The 23088-nt window shown below is 41.0% G+C and overlaps 1 protein-coding gene across 1 annotated transcript in view; it reads left to right on the top strand.

Moving 5' to 3' along the window:
* STK33 (serine/threonine kinase 33) overlaps positions 1-23088 on the top strand; it is a 78286-nt gene that overhangs the window by 27757 nt on the left and 27441 nt on the right. Inside the window, exons 6-10 of the mRNA XM_048486955.1 lie at positions 8962-9075; positions 9814-9927; positions 14024-14128; positions 18246-18384; positions 19105-19193. Coding sequence (XP_048342912.1) covers positions 8962-9075; positions 9814-9927; positions 14024-14128; positions 18246-18384; positions 19105-19193 — 561 coding nt within the window. The remainder of the gene's footprint in view (positions 1-8961; positions 9076-9813; positions 9928-14023; positions 14129-18245; positions 18385-19104; positions 19194-23088) is intronic.

The following is a 23088-nucleotide window of genomic DNA, read 5'->3' as shown; positions in this document are numbered from 1 at the left end:
ATTGTGCTCTTTATATTGTTCACCGCCCTGAGCCCTCCAAAGGAGGGCGGTCTATAAACCTAATAAATAAATAAATAAATAAATAAATAAATAAATAAATAAATAAATATGCGAACGACACCCAGCTTGTGTTCATGAAAATAATAAAAAATCTGGCCTCAGCCCTGGAAACCCTCCAGCATTGTTTAGAGGTCGTGGCTGGCTGGTTGAAAGTGATCCAACTGAAGTTGAATCCAGCGAAGGCGGACGTTCTGTGGGTGGGTCAGGGAGAGAGATCGGTTGACTTTTGCCTGCCTATGCTGGACAGTGAGGCCTTGCATTTGGCCTCATTTGTCAAGAGCCTGGGAGTGACTTTGGACTTGGCATTGTTGCTTGAGGCCAGGTTGCTAGGATTCCCCAGGTGACTTTCTTCCATCTGCAGCAGTCATGGCAACTGGCTCCGTATCTCTCCCATTCTGACCTGGCCACAGTACTCCATGCAGTGGTCATCTCCAGATTAGATTATTGTAACTCGCTCTACGCTGCCCTACCCTTGTCTGTGCTCCAGAAACTTAAGCTCATTCAAAACATTGCAGCCAGGCTCCTTACTGGAACATCAAGTAGGGACCAGATTACGCTGGTCCAATACCAACTCCACTGGCTGCCAATCGAGTTCCAGATCATATTCAAGGTATTGGTGTTAACCTTTAAGGCTGTGAGTAGTCTTGGACCTGCGTACCTGAGGGACTGTGTCTTCCCGTATTGTCCTACTAGGTCCCTCTGCTTGTTGGAGGGGAATCTATTGGAGGTTCCTGGGCCACGGGATATCTGGCTGGTCACCACAAGCACCAGGGCTTTTACGGCACTGCCCCCTACCTGGTGGAATAAACTCCAGCATGAGATCAGGGTCCTGTGGGACCTAAACTGTTTCTGCAGGGCCTGCAAGATGGAGTTTTTACCTCCAGGCATTTCCATCTGGCCAGCCGGCCTGACTTGATTGCTACCCTCATTGACGTTCCGTGGGCACAGTGGGAAGGGAGGGAAGTCACCATCTGAGTTTGCTTTTATTGGTTTTATGTATCTGAACTGTTTTTATGCCTGTTTTATTGTTTGCTGCCCTGAGCCCTGCTGGGGAGGGCGAGATATAAATGGAAAAATAAAATAATAAAAAATATTGTGGTGAATTATATGATATAAAATAATCACTTTATTATAAATGATTGTGAATCTGACATTCCAGATGTCCATTAATGTGTAACTCTTATCCAGCCAAAATATTTAAAATATTTTGAAAAGAAGTAAATTACTGTATATTCCAAAGTTCCAAAAACCTTTATTAGGCATAAAACCAGTGCCAAAGTAAATTACCATATATACTCATGTATAAGTCGAATTTTTCAGCACATTTTTAATGCTGAAAAAGCTCCCCTCGACTTACATGCGGGTCATTAAAATTTTTTGTGTGTTTTTACTTTGCCGGCCAGCAGGGGGTATGGTTTTTATGCTAGCGGCACCAAAATTTCAGGGTACCCTCAGAAGACACTCCTGATGATACCAGCCAAGTTTGGTAAAGTTTGGTTCAGGGGGTCCAAAGTTACGGACCCCCAAAGGAGGTGTGTGGCCCCTATTCCCCCATTGTTTTCACTGAGTTGAGCTGGTTAGTAGGATGGGGCTACTTCCTTTTGGTCCATAACTCTGGACTCTCTGAATCAGTCTTGAACCTGCATGGTCTCTCATGCCAAGAAAGTCTCTTCATGAGGCCTGTGCCAGGGTTTGTGCTCTGGCAGGAAGTTTGGGTCAGGGGATCCAGAAAGTTATTGGACCCTCAAAGGGGATGCCCCATCCCCATTGTTTTCACAATGGAAGCCCCAATAGTAGATTTTCCATTTCCCTGATGATAATATCCCTCTTTAAAATCTAAGTTGGGTTACAGCATTTTGGACATACAGGATGATGATGAGGAATCCAGTTTTGGGGAGATTTTAACCTCTTGTGGCTTTTAAGCCTTAAGGTTGCTGGTTGAGCCTTCAAAGTCTTTGTAACTTCCTTTAAAGTTATTGTTGATACCATATTGTTCCTTTTGTTGACCCTCCTTTTCCAACTTACAGGAGTCCAGTTTTACTGTTTTTCTTTGAAATACATATTCAAAAAACATTTACAACCCTACTGATGCCCTCAATTGATGCTTAGCAATTTTACTTGGCATCTATTTTATTATTTTTGAAATTTCACTCAGCAGCTTGCTGCATTTCCCACCCTCGACTTATACGCGAGTCAATAAGCTTTTCTCCTTCAGTTTTTTTGTGTAGTAAAATTAGGTGCCCTCGGACTTATATGGGCTGAATTCGAGCTTATACACGCAGTGTTAATTATACGGTATGTACTTAAATGGCAACACATTTTTATGTGAATACAGCATTGTTATGTGCCAAATTGTACCCTCACAAAGAATCTATATATAAATTAGCACAAATGGGAGATAGAGATAGAATGAGAATAGAATAGGAATCTTTATTGGCCACAGTGTGATTTGGACACACAAGGAATTTGTCTCCGGTGCATATGCTCTCAGTGTACATAAAAAGAAAATACATTAATGGCTTCAATGAATCATAAGGTACAGCACTTAATGATTGGTCATATAGGTCTAGTATAAGCAATCAGTGGAAACAATCAATAGTAATAAAAAAACATAAAATGTAAAATCGCCATAAATAAAATGAAATGTCAGCACAGGCTATGCAGTCATACAGTAGAAGCCAGTAATTGGGAGGAGATGGGTAATAGGGAAATGATGAAAAAGAAGAGTAGTGCAGTAATTCCATATAATAAATATATAATAAATAGTTTGACATTACTCGAGGGAATTATTTGTTTAACAGAGTGATTTGGCATCTCGGGAAAAACCACTGTTCTTAAGTGTCTAGTTGTCTTGGTGTGCAGTGTCTCTGTAGCTTAACGCTTAGAGGGTAAGAGTTGGAAACAGTTTAAGTGTCCAGGGATCTGCGAGGGGTCAGTAAATATTTTCACAGCCCTTTTTTTGACCCATGCAAGGTATACAGGTCCCTCAATGGAAGGTGCAAGGTTAGCAGCAATTTGTTTTTTCTTGCAGTTCTGATTATTCTCTCACAAGTCTGTGGTCGATCCTTGTTGGGTGTGCAGAACCAAACCACACACAGTTATAGAGGTGCAGATGACAGACCTAATAATGGATTCCTCTGTAGAACTGTATCAGCAGCTCCTTGGGCAGTTTGAGCTTCCTGAGTTGGCGCAGAAAGAACATTCTTTGTTGTGCTTTTTTAATGACATTTTTGATATTAGGTGACCATTTTAGGTCATGAGATATGATGGAGCCTAGAAATTTTTTTTTTATTTATTATTATTTTTTTTAATAAGCCTTTATTTGGCATAACAATAATCATAACACAATAAAAAACCTGAGATAAAAGGTATACAAATACAAAGGTTTAAGATAAAAGGTATACAAATACAAAGGTTTAAGATAAAATATAAATTATTGATTGTGCATCACCTCCAGTAAAAATTGTGCAACCAATTCACAAGTTTCATTGTCAGAATTGTCCAGAAGAAAAGGAAGTCTACTTGATTCTTCCATTTCACTAGGTATCCTAGAAAGAATGTTGGAATATTTTGATCTGATATTAGCAGATTTAGGGCAGCAAAGCAGTTGATGTGCCAATGTTCTCAATTTGTTGTTCACTTTTCACAAGAGGCATACCCTCTTCAAGCTCATTTCCAAGTTGTTAAAATCTACCATAATAAAAGCTGGAGGGGAAAAACATTGAAGCTTTAGCAAGTGTGAGGGCTCTTCTCTGCATTGGATTAGTCAAAAAATACAAATAGGGAGCCATCCTGTTTTGATATAGGGGTATTGAAAGATGTAAGGGTGAACAAGTTTTCATAGCAGCCCTAAATAAATTAATCCATTCGCTTTCCAACAATTTTTGGAAATAACGGATCAAAAGGGGGAAATTTAAAGGTCTCTACTGTTGATACTGTGTTGTCTAGTATTGTGAGAGGAGGTAGGATGGGAGGGTTTCTCCTGAAATCTACCACCATTTCCTCACTGGGTTTTTTTAAGTGTGTTCAGCTCCTAGATTGTTCCCAAAGTGGCACCAAACGCAGGCTAGTTGTTCTAACCTCCCGTCTGTATCGGTTTCATCAAGTTGTCTCCAATGAGACCAAATCACTGTTGTATCATCTGCAGAATTTCCCAGTATTTTAACAGATGGATCATTTGGAGATGCAGTCATTGGTATAAGTGAGAGAGAAGAGAAGTGGTGAAAGTGGCTAATAGCACAGGCCTTGAGGGGCCCTTTTGTGCCTACTCATTTTTTACAGGTGTCTGATGTAATTTTTCCTAGCTTCACCTGCTGTTTCCTATCTGTTAGGAAGATGTTAAATAATGTTATCATCTTTGTCTTAGCTATATTATATGTGTCAGTCATGTTAATTCAATATTTAATTAATGTACATTCATTTGTATGGTACCATTTTCTGTATTATGTGAGTCAGTTGTCAGTGAATCTGCTTCTGTAGTGGAAACTATATACACCATATCACTTATACTAAAAGAGATATTTGATGTCATACTAACATATGAGTCTTGATTTAACTATTAGTGTCTATCAGGAATAGTTTAAAAACCTCAGTAATTTTTCTAATTGAGGAAACATTCTGTTCTTCATGCAGGCTACTCAAAATCAGTATCATTCGAGGCCAAGCTCAATTGTAAATAGTTGTGTAATTTCCCATTCTTTAGTTGAGGAAGTCCTTACATATAATTTATTTATTTATTTTAAGATAGTTGCATCCTGGCTGTACCCAAATGATTTAAAGGGATAACAATAAATGAAACAAATAATTATATAAAAATACATTCAACAGAATTACTCCTATAAAATTATAAACAGTTCATGGATCTTTTAAAAAATACCATAAACAACATTACCCTTAAAAAATGTCACACCGCTAAACAACAAACTAATAGCTATTTCCCTCCAGAGTTAACCCAAATTAATCAACAATGCTATCCTCAGAATGCTATCCTGCCTGGTGGAACACTCTTCCTCCATCTGTCCAGGCCCTACAGGACCTTGGTGAGTTCCGCAGGGTCGGTAAGACTGAGTTGTTCCACCGGGCTTTTGCAGGGACTAGCCGCTGATTGGTGCGCCCCCTTGTTCTCCTTTACATGTTGGGTCTCTTTGACACTAATAAGGCCCACTGTCCCCCCCCCCCGAGGGTTTTTTACTGAAGGTTTTAATGTTGGACGCTGACAATTTTGTATGGAACACTGTATTTTAATAGGTTTTAGTATTTTATGGTTTATGGAGCCTATTATTTATTTATAACTTGCATGCCCGGCCACGCGTTGCTGTGGCTGAGTCTGGTGAAGTGGAAAAGGAAGAAAAGGGGAAGCGAATGGTTCGAACATGTGTCATTGCACAAGGATTGCCAGGGAGGGGAGAGGCAAGGGGCCCCTCGCTCCCCTCCCTCTCTCCCATTCCATTGCATGGCAACCCTGCAGGTCCCTCCCTAACATTCCCCTTCCTCTGCTAGATTCCAGGTGGAGCCAATGTCCAGGGTGTGGGCTGGTCCTGTCCCTTTCTACTACCCTTCCCTTGCAGGCCCGAATTATCTAGCGTAAAACACGCTTGGGAGGCAATGAGGTAACGTTGCCAGGTTCAAATTCTCAGAGCAACTTGGTCCAAAGCAAATCCCTGGACTTCCTCTCCTCACCTTCCTCCTTCCTCCCACTAGGGTGGGTGGGTCCTGTGTGTGTGTACAGATAAGCCCAGCCCCATCCCTTTCTACTCCATAAGGCAGTGTGGTTTTCCAAGGAAGGCATGGTTGGTCCCCTCCCTTTGTATCAGAGGGTGTTGCTTGAGACGGCCAGCAGATGCATGCCCTGTTGCGGAGCAGAGACTGTGGTTCCAACTGTCACATGTGTGGCATGTACACAATAATTGGCACAGTTGTGACATGTACACAACAGGAGGTGTGGAAACAGTATGAAAACCTGGCCGCACGTGAATGCGACGTTGTGTGAAAATTTCAAAGCAATCGATCCAGTAGTTTGGGAAATTATCTGTCAGCAGAGAAACGCACTGATAGATTTTTATATATATAGATTTGTTTTTGTTACTTGCTCCATCTGTTTGTTGTTCACCGCCCAGAGCCCTTCGGAGGAGGGGTGGTATATAAAATTAATAATAAACTAGCGGGGCCTGGCCACATGTTGCTGTGGCTATTGTCCTTCTCATCACAGTCTGCAACCCACACTGATGTCCATGCAGGTCCAATGATCCCCAGCATAGCCTTTTGGGAGCAGCAGTGGCGTAGTGGCTAAGAGCAGGTTCACTCTGATCTGGAGGAACCGGGTTTGATTCCCAGCTCTGCAGCTTGAGTTGTGGAGGCTTATCTGGGGAATTCAGATTAGCCTGTGCACTCCCACACACACCAGCTGTGTGACCTTGGGCTAGTCACAGCCTTTCGGAGCTCTCTCAGCCCCACCCACCTCATAGGGTGTTTGTTGTGAGGGGTGAAGGGCAAGGAGGTTGTAAGCCCCTTTGAGTCTCCTTCAGGAGAGAAAGGGGGGGGGGATATAAATCCAAACTACTACTACTACTATTTCTTCTTGTTCTTCTTGTTCTTGTTCTTGTTCTTGTTCTTCTTCTTCTTGTTCTTGTTCTTCTTCTTCTTCTTCTTCTTCTTCTTCTTCTTCTTCTTCTTCTTTTGGGGTGGTCAAATGGAATCCCTCATTCCCTTTTCAATTCACATTATTATATGGTGCTGTCTTGGTTTTTAATATAAGGTAACCCTTTCCATTCCACAATGGAACTGTCCAGAGTGTGAATCCCGCTGTCCATGAGACTGGTTGACACGCACAGTCCTGGCTTGGGTAAGGGGCAGAATCTGGGGCACAGGGAGAACTATCCCAGTCAGGCAGCAGAGGCAGGGTGGTGAGGCGGTCAGATCAAGGCCAGCTCCCTGGGTTTTTAAAGGGCCACGTGCAAAAGAAGTGGAGCCAGTAGTGTTGGTTCGCCCGCAACCCGCGGATTTTCTTAGAAGAAAAAGGCAAACTCCAGCTTGCTTTTACTGTGTTTCCCCGAATATAAGACAGTGTCTCATATTAATTTTTGCTCCCAAAGATGCGCTATGTCTTATTTTCAGGGGATGTCTTATATTTCTGTATTCTGTTTGTCAGGCATGCTTCCAAACAAAAACTTTGCTACGTCTTACTTTTGGGGGATGCCTTATATTTCGCACTTCAGCAAAACCTCTACTATGTCTTATTTTCCGGGGATGTCTTATATTCGGGGAAACAGGGTAGTAAAAGAGAACTGTGGCGAATATGGGTGAGGAAGTGGGTAAGTGGTGGTTGGATGTGAGGGAGGGCAGAGTGAGGTGTGTGAGAATGAAGTGGATGTGTATGAGAGTATGTGTGTTGTGTTGTAGCATTGGATGAGGCACAGAGAGTGAAAGTTACCTGCATGTGTGTGTAGGGGGGAACCCCACCTGACGTCTCACATGGCAAAGTGTGTATGTGTTTCACTTCCACTTGTATTACCTACCAGTATTACCTACTTACTGTTTTCACTGCCCATCTCTGGCCATCTCTGCGAACATACCAAGCCCTCAGGCCACTGACAGACAGGCTGCACGAACATTCTAAGGGTGACAGTTAAACAGAGCCAGCTTCATGGCCTGGTGCACCAGGAAAAAGATGTTTTACCTGGCCTGCAAGTATGGGACTTTTCATGAATTTGAAGGTCTGATTACCTGTCCCACTTAGCAACAGGAAGGGACGTCATGTGAAATTCCAGAGGCGATCCGGTCCAAAATACTGTTTCAAGCAAGTAGGGGTGGCAAGACCAACAAACGAATGGTTAGTTTTTTATATGTATAGATAAATAAATAAAATATTTTTTTCCTTGGAGTAAGCTCTGTTGAACAGAATTGCATAAAATTACCACGTTAAGATTTCTCTCCAATATGTCTTTAAGAAGGAGAGGTTTTACAGTCTTTCCTAAAACTAATCAGAGATGGGCCTGTCAAATAGCCTTAGGCAAGCTGTGCAGGAAAAAACCCAGCAAGCAAAATAGGGGGAAGGTATCAGCAGAAAGGAATGTTAGACATTTGTTAGGTGGTCACAGGTTTATGTCAGGATAGGTGGTTTTTTTGATGTGTGAGGGTTCTGGGTTAGAAGAAGAAGAGTTTGGATTTATACCACACCTTTCTCCTGTAAGGAGACTCAAAATGACTTACAAGCTCCCTTCCCTTCCTCTCCCCACAATAGACACCTTGTGAGGTAGGTGGGGCTGAGAGAGTTCCAAAGAACTGTGACTAGCCCAAGGTCACCCAGCAGGAATGTAGGAGTGCGGAAACACATCTGGTTCACCAGATAAGCCTCCGCCACTCAGGTGGAGGAGTGGGGAATCAAACCCAGTTCTCCAGATTAGAATTCTCCTGCTCTTAACCACTACACCATGCTGGCCTTTACAGGTAACTACTAGCACTTTGAACAATACCTGGAAGCAAAAGGCCAATCAGTGTAGTTTAAGCTGCTGGCAATTCATAGCTCCTAAACCAGTCAGTAAATGTGCACTGGTGCGACCCTGCACAACTGCACTGGACAATTCATCTCCCCCATCTGGATTGGGCCATATGAGAGTTATTCTTAATTACGCCTCTGTTCTGTTTTAAATCATCAGCATTTTCGTTCAGTATGCTTAATACATTCTGCATTTGAAAAACCATCTGATGCTCAGTGCAGTGCAGTGATGATCAGAGAACATGGATTTGTTGGAACCACTGCTTATGAAAATAAATTGTGGTGAATCAGACCATTTGGGAGTTCTCTCCCCCTAATGTCACCTGATGACTCCAGTCTTGGAGAAAGGTCCTTTAAGGCAGTGATGTCTATTTTAATGTCATGCCTCTCTTTTTATATTTCCAAAGGTATCAAAATTAGCCTCCACAGACTCTCAGAAACCAATGTTCTCAAGTATTCGTAGCAGTATTTTAGAAAGCAAAGTTCCTCATACACGAATAGATGATGGTGCAGCAATTCAGGTTTGCAACTGCATATATCTCTTTAAACATTTGTGTTTCACTTTTCTAGATGATAAATTTTTATCCTTGTTAGTATGTATTCATTTGAACTTTCTTGGGAACAGTTTTGTTGTGTGCTATACTCCATGGGGATTGCCACAATAGCTTCCTGGTGGATATTTCTGAGCTGAAGAAGTAGTGGTTGCATTGGTGGGTTTATAGAATATTTGTTTTAATGAAAAGCTGCTAATAAATATCAGAGTTAAAAGCAAATTAACTTGACTGCATTACAGTTGAATGTTGAAAACTGGTCAGAAAAAAAAGAACATGTTCTAAAAGTTAAAGTAAAATAAAATTACTTTTATACTGCAATTTTTTGGAGAATTTTCTAGCATCTTTTGAGATAATTGCAGTGATGCTCAGCAGGGAATTTGAATTCAGTGGACTTAGACGCGTATAACTGTGTAGGAAGCCATTGTAGGTGAGAAACAGATACTTCAAAATCTTTCTAGATTGTATATGTTATTGTTTTTAATTCTTAATACATACTTTACGTTTGTACATTTTTGGCTGAGATTATGCGTTTTAATAACTCATGACTTTTCCCAAATGGCTGAAGTAAATAGAACTTGCTGTTCCCCTCACCCCAAGATGCGGCTATTAATATATCCTCTTAAATTTTCCTCTAGAACGACTTTCCACTATTAAATACTTTCTTTTATTATAAGTATTATGAATTATTATTCTTTGTTTCTCTAGCAAATTTATTCTTTTGGAAGAAAACTAGGACAAGGCAGCTTTGGAGTGGTGATTGAAGTAACACATAGGCAAACGGGCATAAAGTGGGCAATCAAGAAAGTAAACCGCGAAAAGGTAGGCATTATTTCTAGTAGATAAAAGCTTTCATTTTGCAGATAATAATAATCTTATTTAACACACACTGAAATCACTATAATAGCAAAGAATCTGGCAGCACCTTAAATACAAGAAAATTTATTGCAGTAAAAGCCTTTGTGAACTAGAGGCCTCTTCATCAGATGCATTAAGTATTACATTCAGTTGGTGGATATGTACACATAAGCTATAAATAGACGATTGATCAATTACAAAGAAGAAGATGTATCAAATACAAAGAAAGGCCTGAAGGTCCAGATTCCCAAGACAAGGTATGTTACATATTACAGATGAAAACAACATCTAATCAGAGGAGAAAACAGTGTAATCAAAGTAGATGTGGGACTTAATTGGCAAAGTTGGACGATTATGGGAAGTGTACATAAAGTATTTGACCCTCTGTTCTGATTTATGTATGTTATTCATATCCAGATCCAAAGGCATTAAAGGACAAAGCTATTACTTTAACAGACTGGCCACTGGCACTGGCACCACTAGCTAGCATTTTTTGGCCATTTCACATCACTGAAATAAACACTACTCAGAATGGGGTGCTGTGTTTTCCGGGCTGTATGGCCGTGTTCTAGCAGCATTCTCTCCTGACGTTTAAGCCTGCCATCTGGCTGGGGTGTTGAAGTCTGGCTGTGGCGGTCAGAACAGCATTCTCTCCTGACGTTTCGCCTGCATCTGTGGCTGGCATCTTCAGAGGATCTGATGGATCTGAAGATGCCAGCCACAGATGCAGGCGAAACGTCAGGAGAGAATGCTGCTAGAACACGGCCATACAGCCCGGAAACCACACAGCACCCCAGTGATTCTGGCCGTGAAAGCCTTCGACAATACTACTCAGAATGGCTTTAACTACACAGTTTCTGGTGTTAGAGTACAAAGCAGCCCTGCTGACATCTATCAGTTCTACAATCATTTGCTGCTGAGGGTCCCCATAATTGGTAGCCAATTACTGCCTGCCAATGTGGCCATGGTCTTCTGTCGTCATTCTGCTCTTCCTCCCGTGCATCGATTTCCAAGCACTGCTGAAGTGTCAAAAGTCATCATGGGTTCATGCTGATTGGCGACCCCACACACCTGGCCAACTTCCTTATGCCACCTGCATAGCTTATCAGTGATATTAGTGAATGTGTCACCTGGAGGTTGTGTGGAGCCTGTTGATGAAATGGTTAAAACAGTTGCCTGCAGTTGAATCCATCGAAGACAGAGGCTTGTGGCTGGGTTGGGAAAATCCAGATCAAGGACATTAGCTTCCAACTCTTGATGGCTTGCAATGAGTGTCCACTTTCAAGCCTGAGTGTGATTCTGGACATTAGGTAGAACAAAATAATATAATTGCCTTGGCAGAAGATCTTGATAGACCTAGTGAATTTCAGATTGAAGCTGATGTACATAATCCCACCCCAAATATGGATATCTGCTATCAAAAAGTATGGGCCAAGATTCCTCACCTTTATCTCCAGCCACAAGAAATTGCCACTATGTCAACAATGAAGGTGTTACTAACAATAGTTGCGTCCAGTACAGCATTGAAGAAGAAGAAGAGTTTGGATTTATATCCCCCCCTTTCTCTCCTATAGGAGACTCAAAGGGGTTTACAATCTCCTTGCCCTTCCCCCCTCACAACAAACATCCTGTGAGGTGGGTGGGGCTGAGAGAGCTCCGAAAAGCTGTGACTAGCCTAAGGTCACCCAGCTGGCGTATGTGGGAGCGCACAGGCTAATATGAATTCCCCAGATAAGCCTCTACAGCTCAGGCGGCAGAGCGAGGAATCAAACCCGGTTCCTCCAGACTAGAATGCACCTGCTCTTAACCACTACGCCACTGCTATGCCACTACGTCACTATAGCCACTGCTACAATTGGACATATAAATCTGAATGATTCTGGATGCCTCCATCTCTTTGGAGGCATAGATCACAAATACAGCCAAGGTGGTGTTTTTCCAACTTTGTCAAGCAGCTGAAGCCCTACCTAGCCACAATGATCTATGCAACGGTCACCTCCAGGTGGGCATACTGTAACTTCCTCTATGCTGGGCTACCCTTGTGGTTGCTCTGGAAATGTCAACTAGTCCTGAATGCAGCTGCATGGGTCCTTCAGTGACCCTATGGAGAGTGCATATACAACCAGTGCTCTGCCAGCTGCACTGGCTCCAGATTGAATACCAGATCATGTTCAAGGGTTTGGTTATTGATCCTTAAAACTCTAAACAGTCTGGGGCCATTGTATCTGCAGGACCACCTCTCCTGATACACCCCTCCCCTCAAGAACACTGTGTTCAGCTGGTAACAACTTGCTGGCCATTTCTGGCTCAAGAGGGACCCACTGTCCTCAACCAAACCCAGAGTCTTTTTGGCTCTGGCTCCAGTGTGGTGGAACTCTCTATGAAATGAGACCTGGGCTTGAAAAACTGAGATATTCCACCAGGCCCATGGCTGAGGACAGAAACAGTTCCACACTATCTGTCCTCCCTGTCCTCTTCCCCCTTTGCTTTTCCCCTTGTTTTCCCTTTCCCTTTCTCATTCTCCTTCTCTTTTCTTCTTCTCCTTCTTTGATTACACACATCCCCATTATTATTATATCCAGTATAGGGTTACCATTTAAAATCAATTTTAGTAAAATTCTGAAATGTTTTATTCTATGTATTTTCAGAGTATATTCTATTTTAATTGTATATTTTATTTGTTAGCTGCTCTGAGCCTGACTTTATCAGGAAGGGGTGGGGAAAATCAAATGCTTAAAACAATTACTAACTGAGGTTTATATAAGGCACGGGGAAGGTCTGTGATTGTCTTCTACGGATTATTTGACTGGCAGGTACCTTGGTCAGCCTCCTAAGCTGTGCCACTGCTTAGGGCCAGGGAAGAAGGCATGGGGAACTACATAGTTTCCCCCTCACATGGTTCCCTATTGGCTATGCTATGGTTTTTGCTAGCGTAGCACTATGCTGGTGTTACCTATATGCTGAACTGAAAGGGCTTTAAAAACCAACTAAGTTCTTCTCTTTCTCTCTACTCTGTGTATAAACTCACAGACCTTACATTTATTGTAATTGCCTAGCACTCTGAGAGGGGCTGTGATTTAGTGGATAAGCCTCTGTTTTACATGCAGAAGGTACCAAGTTCAATCCCTGGCATCTCCACTTTAAAGGACCAGGCAGTAGGTGATGTTAAAAATCTCTGCTTGAGACTAGGCTTGAGCACTGATACAAAATATTTGTAAATTTGGGGTTCGTGTATTTTTGGTATAGCTGAATAAGTTGATATGAATCAGCTTTGTTTGGCTATTACTGAAGATATTTGGGTAAAAAAAAAACCCCAAACCTGAAATTTGCCAGTTCTCTCTTCTTCTGCCTCTGTTCTGTAGGGTTTGGGAAATTGCAGTGGGGAGAGAGCTGCCCCGCCAGTGGTTTCCAAGCCTTGGAGGGCTTTAAAAGGAGGGGTGGGGGGAACAATCCTGCATGAGGATTGGGCTCTCTCCCTGCTCCTTGCTTCCCAAGCCACGCAGGACAGGGGAAGCTGGGGGTGGGGAAATGATCCTCCATGTGCAGGATTGGGCTCTCTCCCCCCTGCTTGCTTCCCAAGCCCACTTGGGGTTGGGAAATGGTGGTGGAGGGAAAGTGTTTATTATTGGAAAAAGAAAAAGCTGAAAAAAAGATATAACTTTTTTTGGCGGGGGGGGGGGCATTCCCTGTGATTTGGATTTACTGAATCACCAAGCCTACTTGATACCCTGGGGAGCCACTGTCTGAGCAGACGGCAATGACCATGATGGAACAGTGGTCTGATTCATTGTAAGGCAGCTTCATATGTGTTCACACTGTGTGTTTGTGTGTGCCAAAGTGAGGTGATAAACAAGTCTCTGTTATGTCTTCTCAATGTTATCCAATAGAATTGAATTGTTGTTAACCACCCGGAACTTGACCTTGTCAGGAAAGGTGGGATAAAAATCAAACAAACAAATTGAGTCTATGGAATCTGAGGCTCAAGTGACAGAGTGGTGTGTAAAAAATCTGTTTAACAACAAGCTATAGAATGAATGTAATTTTTTTCGCACTGATTAAGGCTGGAAGTTCTGCTGTAAAACTACTTGAACGAGAAGTAAACATCCTGAAAACAGTAAACCATGAACACATAATACACCTTGAAGAAGTGTTTGAGACACCTAAAGTAAGTTTTCATAAATTTAACCTCTTCTTGACACCAGATTTCTTTCACACAAAGATGATTCCATAAGGTGTTGTCATTGCCATTGTGAATATCAGTAGCAGTGGCAAAAAACATCCACATGGGGAGAGATTATCTGTGTTTACCTTGGTGCCCCTTATGCCTGTCAATGGATTATTCTGAAAAGCAAAACTAGCAACTTTTTTTTCCTGCAGCTGATTTTAAAACATTCTCTGCTTGCTGTGCTGAGAGCAGGTAATGTTTTATTTTTCCTGCCTGAATGTAAAGCTCTTACTTTTGTTTTCTCAGCTGCTTGTGCCTGCCATTTTCTGCCACTTCAGTTTGATTCTCTGTGCAGCCAACCATTTTCTGATTTTCCCCACAGACATTTCCTTCACTGGTATCAGAGCTGGGTGCCATTTCAGTGATTGAAGTACATGAATGAACTCATTTGTGCTTGCTGATTATGGCAATGTGTCGTTCTCCCCTTTTCAAATTTTTGGTGAGGTATCTTCAAAGCTACGAAGACTTAATGTGAGAATTCATGCTGATTCTCATATGAAGTCTTCTAAGCTTTGTAGCTGTGAAGATATTTCACCAAAAAATTTTTTTAAGAGGAAATGACATGTTGTGGCAGAAATGTCTGTAGAAATTAGAAAATGGCAGGTGGCATGGAGAATCAAACCGAAACAACATAAAATGGCAGACAAAAGAACCGTTTTCTCCTGACACACTTAATTTTTTGCACTATGCAGACAAAAAAGGCCAAACTGTTTTTTTAATGTTTCCCAAACATTTTAAATAGTCTGTGTGGAAAGGGCAACAGTGTAAATTGATGTTCACAATGGAATGAGATATCTAGTCAGCAACGTTCTCTCCCATTCTCTGTCATAGTGCCCCCTCTCTCTTTCTACCCAACACCTTCTCTGTCAAGCTTCCTTCATTCCCATCTTTTCTCAGCCCCTTCTCCCCTCACCCCTTCTCAGACAATCTCCTCACCCTCTTTCTCTCCCTGGCATGGCAGGACCCTCAGAAGATGCCACACCAACAGTAGCAGCCTAGTTGTCATGAGCTGTGACTGCAGCAAAAATATAGGAGACTGCATGTAGGCCAGTATTGTGTGGTACATACTCTCTTCTTGTGCAGATGCTTTTGGTTGGGGAGGGGAATTTGAACCCTCACAATATATTTTAAAGGTTTGTCTGCAAACATAGGGAGTTCCTCAAGTTTGCAGAACTATCAGTTTTCTGAAAGAGTGGGCCTGATTTACAGATTTAAGTATCCACAGATCTACACTTGAGTTTTAGAATATAAGATGTGAAAAATTGGCATTACTTCAACAGAAAATAATTTAGGTACAGCAAAATAATACATACAGCTATGCATCCCATGTTCAGTGGTATAGTCCATTGTTCCTTTATAATAAAAAAGCCTTTCTGAACCATTTTGTAGCTCTGTTACCTTTCTAGGCGCAGTCTCCCAAACAATTATATTTTACAAATTTTGTGGAATGGTAGAAACATGGAAGTATCCGTGACCTCCTCAGGCAGGCTATTTCACAACAGAGCATGCACATGTGCAGGCAGCTGTTGATTTTGCCTATTTTCAAAGTGAAAAATTGATAAGGTGGAGGAAGCTATTGTGGCATAGCATATCAGAAGAGATGATTCTTCAGATAAGAAAGTTCAAGGCTATATTGCGATTTATATGTGATAATTTATATGCAGTACTTTGAACTGAACTGATAGGCAGCCAATGAAGTGACTGCAGGAGAAGTGAAATATCCACGCCCTAGCTAGCTCAGCGGCATTCTGTACCAGTTGAATTCTCTGAGTTGGTTTCAAGAACAGGCCCATGTAGAGTGTTCTTTAACACTTCAGTTGTGATATTACTCTGCACCCATGGCTGCTCCTTTCCAACTGCACCCCACTGCACAGCCAGTGATATGCAGTCCTGGCCATGTCCTCCACCCTTTGGGTGTCTCATGGTGCTTACTGATCATCCGTACATACTGTGATCAGCCCACCCAGTCTCTGCCACCCAAGGCACCTCATTCTCCACCTTCTGACTATAACGTTGTCCTTGCCCAGATGGAGATCAGCTAAATAAATATCTCTTCCCTCAGTAGAGAGATGCACACTGTCATCCCTTAAAAGGTGCAGGATATCATGTTTGATGGAAGCGTGTGGTGCACAAGCCCCATCTCCATCCAGGGTTGCCATACAAGCAGCTTTGCTTTCCTTGGCCTGCTCAATGTGTGGCCTGCTCAATATAGGCAACCTTCCGTATGCTTCTCTGCAAGCAGTCTGATCACACTAGGATAGTCCTGGAGCAAAGATCTTGAATCCTAATTAAGTCCTTGAGAGCTCTCCAGGTCAAAGCTGACCCTATTGTCTGCAGCATACCATTCTTACCCAGGTGCAGGATGAGAACATCAAGATTACTGCCATCTATCAAAACCTGTTGGAGAGAGGCTAGAAGCTGGTTATATAACATTCCTCACATGCCCTGGTATTGCACACAGGCTTGAGAGAAGAGACCTAACTGCATCTTTGGTCTCTTGCTTGCCCAGAGGATAGTGAAATGGCCCATCACCAGCACCCTGTTTAGATTACTTGATATGCCTGCACCTGCAAAAACAAAACGTATCACTTACTGAATATATTACTTAAATGCCTCATTGTGCTATCTGCTGATCCATTGGAACAAGCCCTGTATAGAAAGCCCCTCTTCAGCCAGCATCCAACATGTAACCACTCAAAACTGAAACTGGGCAAAAGGTGACCCATCCTGATGTTGAAAAAGGCAAAGCAGGCTTCTGCCATGGGTCATCTTGAATGCACTGAGCACTGCCACCAGGCAAAGCTGGGGGTCCCCAGCGGTTCACAGAACCCCAGTATATTTGGTCTCTTTTGGTAAATCCTCAAAATTACCTTATCTGGCAACCTCCCTTGTCATGAACTGCCCCTTGTGCCTAAAACCAAGGAAGCCACTACTACTCTCTGCTCCTTGCTTCCAAGCCCCTCTAGTGGACTGGCATCAGGGAGGGGTGTAGATCTGCTCTTAGGGCCAGTTCACAGAAGTGCCGCTCCTGAAAGCGAGACAATGTGTCAGCAATGCCATTGTCTAGACCTGGCATGTGCCTAGCCTAATCTTATCCTGAAAGTTATTATTCTAATACAAAATGAACATGGACCACTTCCCTACACATTTATCAGAGTAATTAGATCTCCTGTAGAATGTAAATGTAATCATTAACTAATCTTTGCATATTCTTAAATACTGTACTTTCATTGTTGGCGGATCAGCTTATTCATCTCAACACTATATAAAGTACTATACATCTATTTCACAGGAGTAATTATCCTTTGTTTGCTACAATGTGTCTTGGAGGCGGGACATATCATGTTTATTTCTGAAGTAATAAAGAGGAACAAACAGCAGTATGCTGCCTGAGTGAGGATCAGATCATTCTTAAACACGCATTAAGTTTTTAACACCTGTGTGAGCACTGATTTCCACATAGCACTTCTTGTGAGCCAAGATTCCTTGGGAACTCCTCACTGATGTGAAAATGCCTCCTTAGGGTCTTTGGAGAAGTCTGCTTAGCGGAAATACCCACAGATATCAGTAGTACTTCCACAGTCGTTCTGGTTTCAAGAGTTTCACATATGTTCAGATATGCACATCAACATTGCCCTTGTGAAGGAATCCTCATTTATTTCTATGGAGGAACCTAGTCTAGGTTAATGTATATGAATGCAATATTATAAGTAATGCATATATTTGTAGCTTGGAGCTCATATGTTTATAGGAAACCTCCGTTTGGTGAATATCTAGAGAACCTGAGCGTAATATACTATGAAACCAACCTTATCTTTTTGAAGATTAATAACCAATATAAATATTACTTTTGATATTGTAGACATTAATCTATCAGTGAAGATGATTGGCTGATCAAAAGGGTAAATGGTGAAATATAAGAAATATTATTCAACCTTTGTAAAAATAATGTATGAAATGCTCTTAAAATTTGTAATAATTGGAAATTAAAACAACTATTAATGCTCTAATATTGCACATAAATAAATAAATATATTTTATTCTCCATTAATGTTAGCGCATGTACCTTGTAATGGAGCTGTGTGAGAATGGAGAACTTAAAGAGATTCTTCACAGAAAAGGTCAATTCACAGAGAATGAAACAAGGCACATAATTCAGAGTCTTGCATCAGCAATAGCATATCTTCACAGAAAAGGTAAGATATTGTATTAAGCTTAACAGTCATACAGTTTTTAATATCTGCTACTTGTTGTGCCCCTGAAGATACAAACAACTTTTTTTGGTTACAGTTGCGCACCTTTAATAGCTGTTCCTAAGCAGATATACTCATATTTTCACTCAAGTCTATTCAGTGGGGCTTACTCCTAGGAAAGTTTTCTACCTGCACAACCCCATAAATATTCTTCCTTAGTTAATGTATCTGTGTAGCTATGTCTTTATCCATATGTGTTGTAAAAATGTTCATTATTTCTTTCTCCATGCAATAGGGCTCTATGGATATTGTCTCTTCGAGGTTCTGATGTTAAACTTTCTTCTGTCCTTATTGGTTACCAAAGCAGGGAACTTTATGTGTTGTCCTTCTGAATATATCAGAAAGTTGAACTTTTTTGCTTATATACTAATTTTACAAATTGGTGCTTTTAAAGCAAATCAGATTAGGTAACACTATGAAATGTAGGCATACTTTTATATTTTGTCAGAAGTGTAAATCTAAATCTGATTTAGTTTTAGAATTTACGGACAGTTTCTATCAAAGAAAAAATATAGTATTTGCCTTGTGCATTAATGTAGAATGAAATTCACTGAAAGTGTAGTTCATAAATTACTCAGTCAAAAGACTTTAAAACATTTCTGTCAGAATATTTTCAAGACAATTGATAAATAACACTTTACTTTTTGTTCTCCATCTTGACAGATATTGTTCATAGGGATCTGAAATTGGAAAACATTTTAGTTAAAAGCAGTGACTTTGATGAAGAAAATGAAATGAAATTAAATATAAAGGTAAGTCCAGAAACTGCAACACTTCAAACTATATTTTGAGGGTGGAGGGTGGGTTTAGACACAAGTATCAAAGTCGTCCCCTAGTAAATGCCTATTAGCTTTTGAACTGAGGCACTAAGTGGTGTAATCAAACCAAAAAGAAAAGATCTGAGGCAGGAACAACTGACAATAATGCAGGAGTTAAGTGCCATTGGTGACATTTCTTGTTGAGTGAAGAGTGATATAGGTCATTTTAAAACATTTTTTTAAAAACAGATCTTATTCTACTTATACCGCTGGATACAGTTCCAAGCCATTAGCAACAGTATGCCAAAAGGAACTGTAATTATTTTGAGTTATTCATACTGTCAGTTTAATTTAAAAGCTTTAGTAATTTTGGAAACCTATGTCAATATTCCTAATTTTAACATACCAGTTATAGTCTGCTTTGTAGATTTTGGACATTATAACTATTTACTAACTAAACACATTAAATATACCAAGTACTTACATTCATTTACTTGTATGGAAATAATTGGCCTTTCATGGCTGATAAATTATATATTATTTTACTTGCTATGTTTCTAGGAGTTACTCTGTGAGCTTTCTATAATGTGCACGCTGACAGATCTGTTGAATGGTTTTCTGCAGTAGATAAAGCAGCATACTATGTGTTGGGAAAGAAATTTTATCTCAACTAGCTTAGGTCAGGAATCAAAACTTTTTGGGGAAATTTCATATGTGCCTTCCACCAGCTTGTTGTCTTTGTGTAATTGTTTCTGAGTTGCTTGCAGATGCATAGAGAAACATTGTGGAATCTTGCAGTACATGTTCTGAGAATGGGTATGGTGGTTTCAGAAATTGGCACCATAGTCACAGGAATTGCTACTGAACTTAGATACTTGTCATTAAATTATATTAAATGTTAGAGAGCTACTCTGTTGTAGTTAGGCATGCTGAGAATTTCAACATAAACATGATTGCCAGACAAGTTTACTTTAATTCAACTCCCTTAATTATGTGTGAGACCAGCTTCTGGATTGCCTCAATGTCTTTATTAAAGTGTTCCTAGCACCATGCCAGGCAGTTATGTGCCTGAATAGTACCCTTTTGTATAATCAGTAACAAATGGCAAACATGACTAAATCATCTCAGTTACCAGAGAAAAAGCATGTATTGCTTGCAGCTCATCCCCTTTGCACTTGCATAGTTGGTTACATCTTTTAAATAACCAACTTTGGATACACTGACTTGCCTGTTTTTTGCACCTCTGCAGTCAGTGTTATTTATTATGAAATGAGTGCCAAATTTATTATATCTTTTTCCATGGAAAGATGACGGTAGATGTGAGAATTAATCTGCCACATCTTCCTGGACCCTTTCTGTGGAGGAATGCTCACTCCGGGGCCCTTCTGATTCTCTGGAAGCATTAGAGAAGCATATTTAAGCACTGCCTTAATCAAAACCTTTATTCTCTGTACTGTTAAACACAAAACTTTGATAAAAGTGCATTTTTAGTGCTCCAGATGGCTATCAACACTTTCATTTTTGTAAAGTTGCGCTCACCATTTTCTTTCCTGTGGCATGAATGGGAAAGAAAATGGCGGGTGCAACTTTACAAAAACGAAAGTGCTGCTGATAGCCATCCGGAGCACTATAAATGCACTTTTATCAAAGTTTTGTGTTCAACTGTATGGAGAATAAAGTTTTTAATGAAGGCAGCACTTAAATACGCTTCTTAATGATTCTAGAACATCCAGACTTTTAAAAAACTTAGAAATATGCTGCTGTGATTTCTGCCATGAAAAAAGGTATAGGTTCAGGGACAGACACTGAAATCATGCAGTAACATCTAAACAGTAAGCCTTTACTCAAAAATCTCAACTATGTGCTGTTTAATTATGTTAATTATGTTTAACAATGGGAAGAGGAGACAGCAGCTTCAAGCAGTATCTGTTTTATGGACAGATACAACTGAATTTTTGCAGCGCATCTGAAAGCTTGGCACATGATCAGAAATCAGGCCCCTGATGGGTCGAATCCCCACTTGAAATTTGCACGCAGATACAAACCTGTTCATGGTGAAACCGTGTCCTCTTCATCGGAGTTTCTCCCTCCCCACCACAGCGAGCACACAGCAGACACACCCGGTTGCAGAATTCTTAGCAATCCCCACTACCAGACAAGCTTGCTTTGCCGGTCTCCCCTGATTGGCTGGCGTGCCTTGATGGGGCAGGACCTTTTCCCACTTCAGAAACGTACATTGTAGGGGCGTGATAAAAAAAACCAGCGTGTAAAAGTTTAACGTTTAACTGTGCAAACAGTTGATCGTTACCTGTGTAAACCATTAACGATTCAAAGTTACACGTTTGACTATTTAACATTTGCATCCCCTTCTGCTGGCCGATCGCAAAAGCGGAAACGAAACCAAGGAAAGGCTGCGTGCGCATCGCAGCGTTGATTGGTTGCCCGAATTCCGCATCACACTCCAGGGCGGGAAATGAGTGAGGGTTTCAACCCTTATCCCTGCCCTTGGAGCAGCTCTGAACCGTGTTAATGGGGTCTATGCCACTAGCAACCAGGTCCTGCCAGAACATGGATTAACGGGGAGAACAAGCGCCAGAAACGGAATCTGCCACACAAGCAATGGTGAGGTCATTCCTCAAACCTGGTTAGTTTGTGTTCTGAAACCTGGCTAAGGCGGTAGTGGGGATTTGACCATGGTGACCAGTAAGCAGGATGTGAGTCAGACTTGCAGGTGATTGAGAATCACTTGTTCTAGTAAATTGACTTTTGTACTTTGGTTGGAAGACTGAACTTTGAATCAGTGCTTGGCCATGAAGTGCATTTGGTAACTTTGGCTGACTAGTCACAACTAGTAACAGAAGTACAACTTGTTCACTAGTAACACTAGTAACTAGTACAACTAGTAGCAGAAGTACAACTTGTTCACTTTTGTTCGAATAGTTCACATATGGCATGCAAAAAGTGCTGATTGTGCATGGATGCTCTCATACTACTTCTCCCTCGTCCTCATCCATCTGTCACCATTGGCTCCCCTCTCCTTCTGTTAAACACTGGTAAATACACAAAACAAAAATATTTCATTTAGTTATGTGTTACTATTTGTTTATAGCAAAGCTAGTTATCTAGATCTGGAACAATTTGTACATGTGTGTTCTTGCACTGCTTCATGAAAAATTAAAGCTTTTTTGACACCCCATGGTCTGCCAAATTCTTAGACATGGACAGCTGCCAGGATAAGTGCTGCAAATTGTACATGTGCAAAATTGATCAATATGGCATCCAATTTGAATGTCAAACAAAACAGCAAGACAGTGTGTTTAACATGCAAGTAAATAAGCAGTTTAATCACTGTACATTCAAATGTCAGTTACATTATTTGCAAAGTCTGTACCATATATAAGTCAAGTGTGTACATGGAGAACAGAAGCACATTCCAATTTCCCAGCTACTCTTTTATTTCCTTACTGTGTTCTGGCTTTTGTCCCTAACGCTCAGTACTATCCAGCTAGAATCTGTAGCTTCCAATTTGGTTTGTCCACTAATGACCTCATAATAAGCCTAATATAACATAATTAAAATATCTACCTTTTTAATTTAACGGCTTTGATTCAGACTGTATACCAGGGTATAAAACAATGTACACTTAGTTCAAATCTCATAAAAAAGCTTTCTACAATTACGTATGCTCAAGTGCTGGTGCAATTTGCAAAGTAAGGATTAAAGTTGTTTCAAACTAAACTATGAATATGTATGGGAGGATTGGTGTAGAGCTTTTTTTGCTTAAGGGGTACTGTTATATGGGATCATTTGAGAACTCTAGTCAGGTTCTATTAGCTCTCACTAAAGTGGTTTTGACGTGAACACGGAACTCTTAAGATATGCAAGTACA

This window comes from Sphaerodactylus townsendi, linkage group LG02, assembly GCF_021028975.2.
Source record: "Sphaerodactylus townsendi isolate TG3544 linkage group LG02, MPM_Stown_v2.3, whole genome shotgun sequence".
NCBI lineage: Eukaryota > Metazoa > Chordata > Lepidosauria > Squamata > Sphaerodactylidae > Sphaerodactylus > Sphaerodactylus townsendi.
This window is presented reverse-complemented; position numbering and strand designations above follow the sequence as displayed.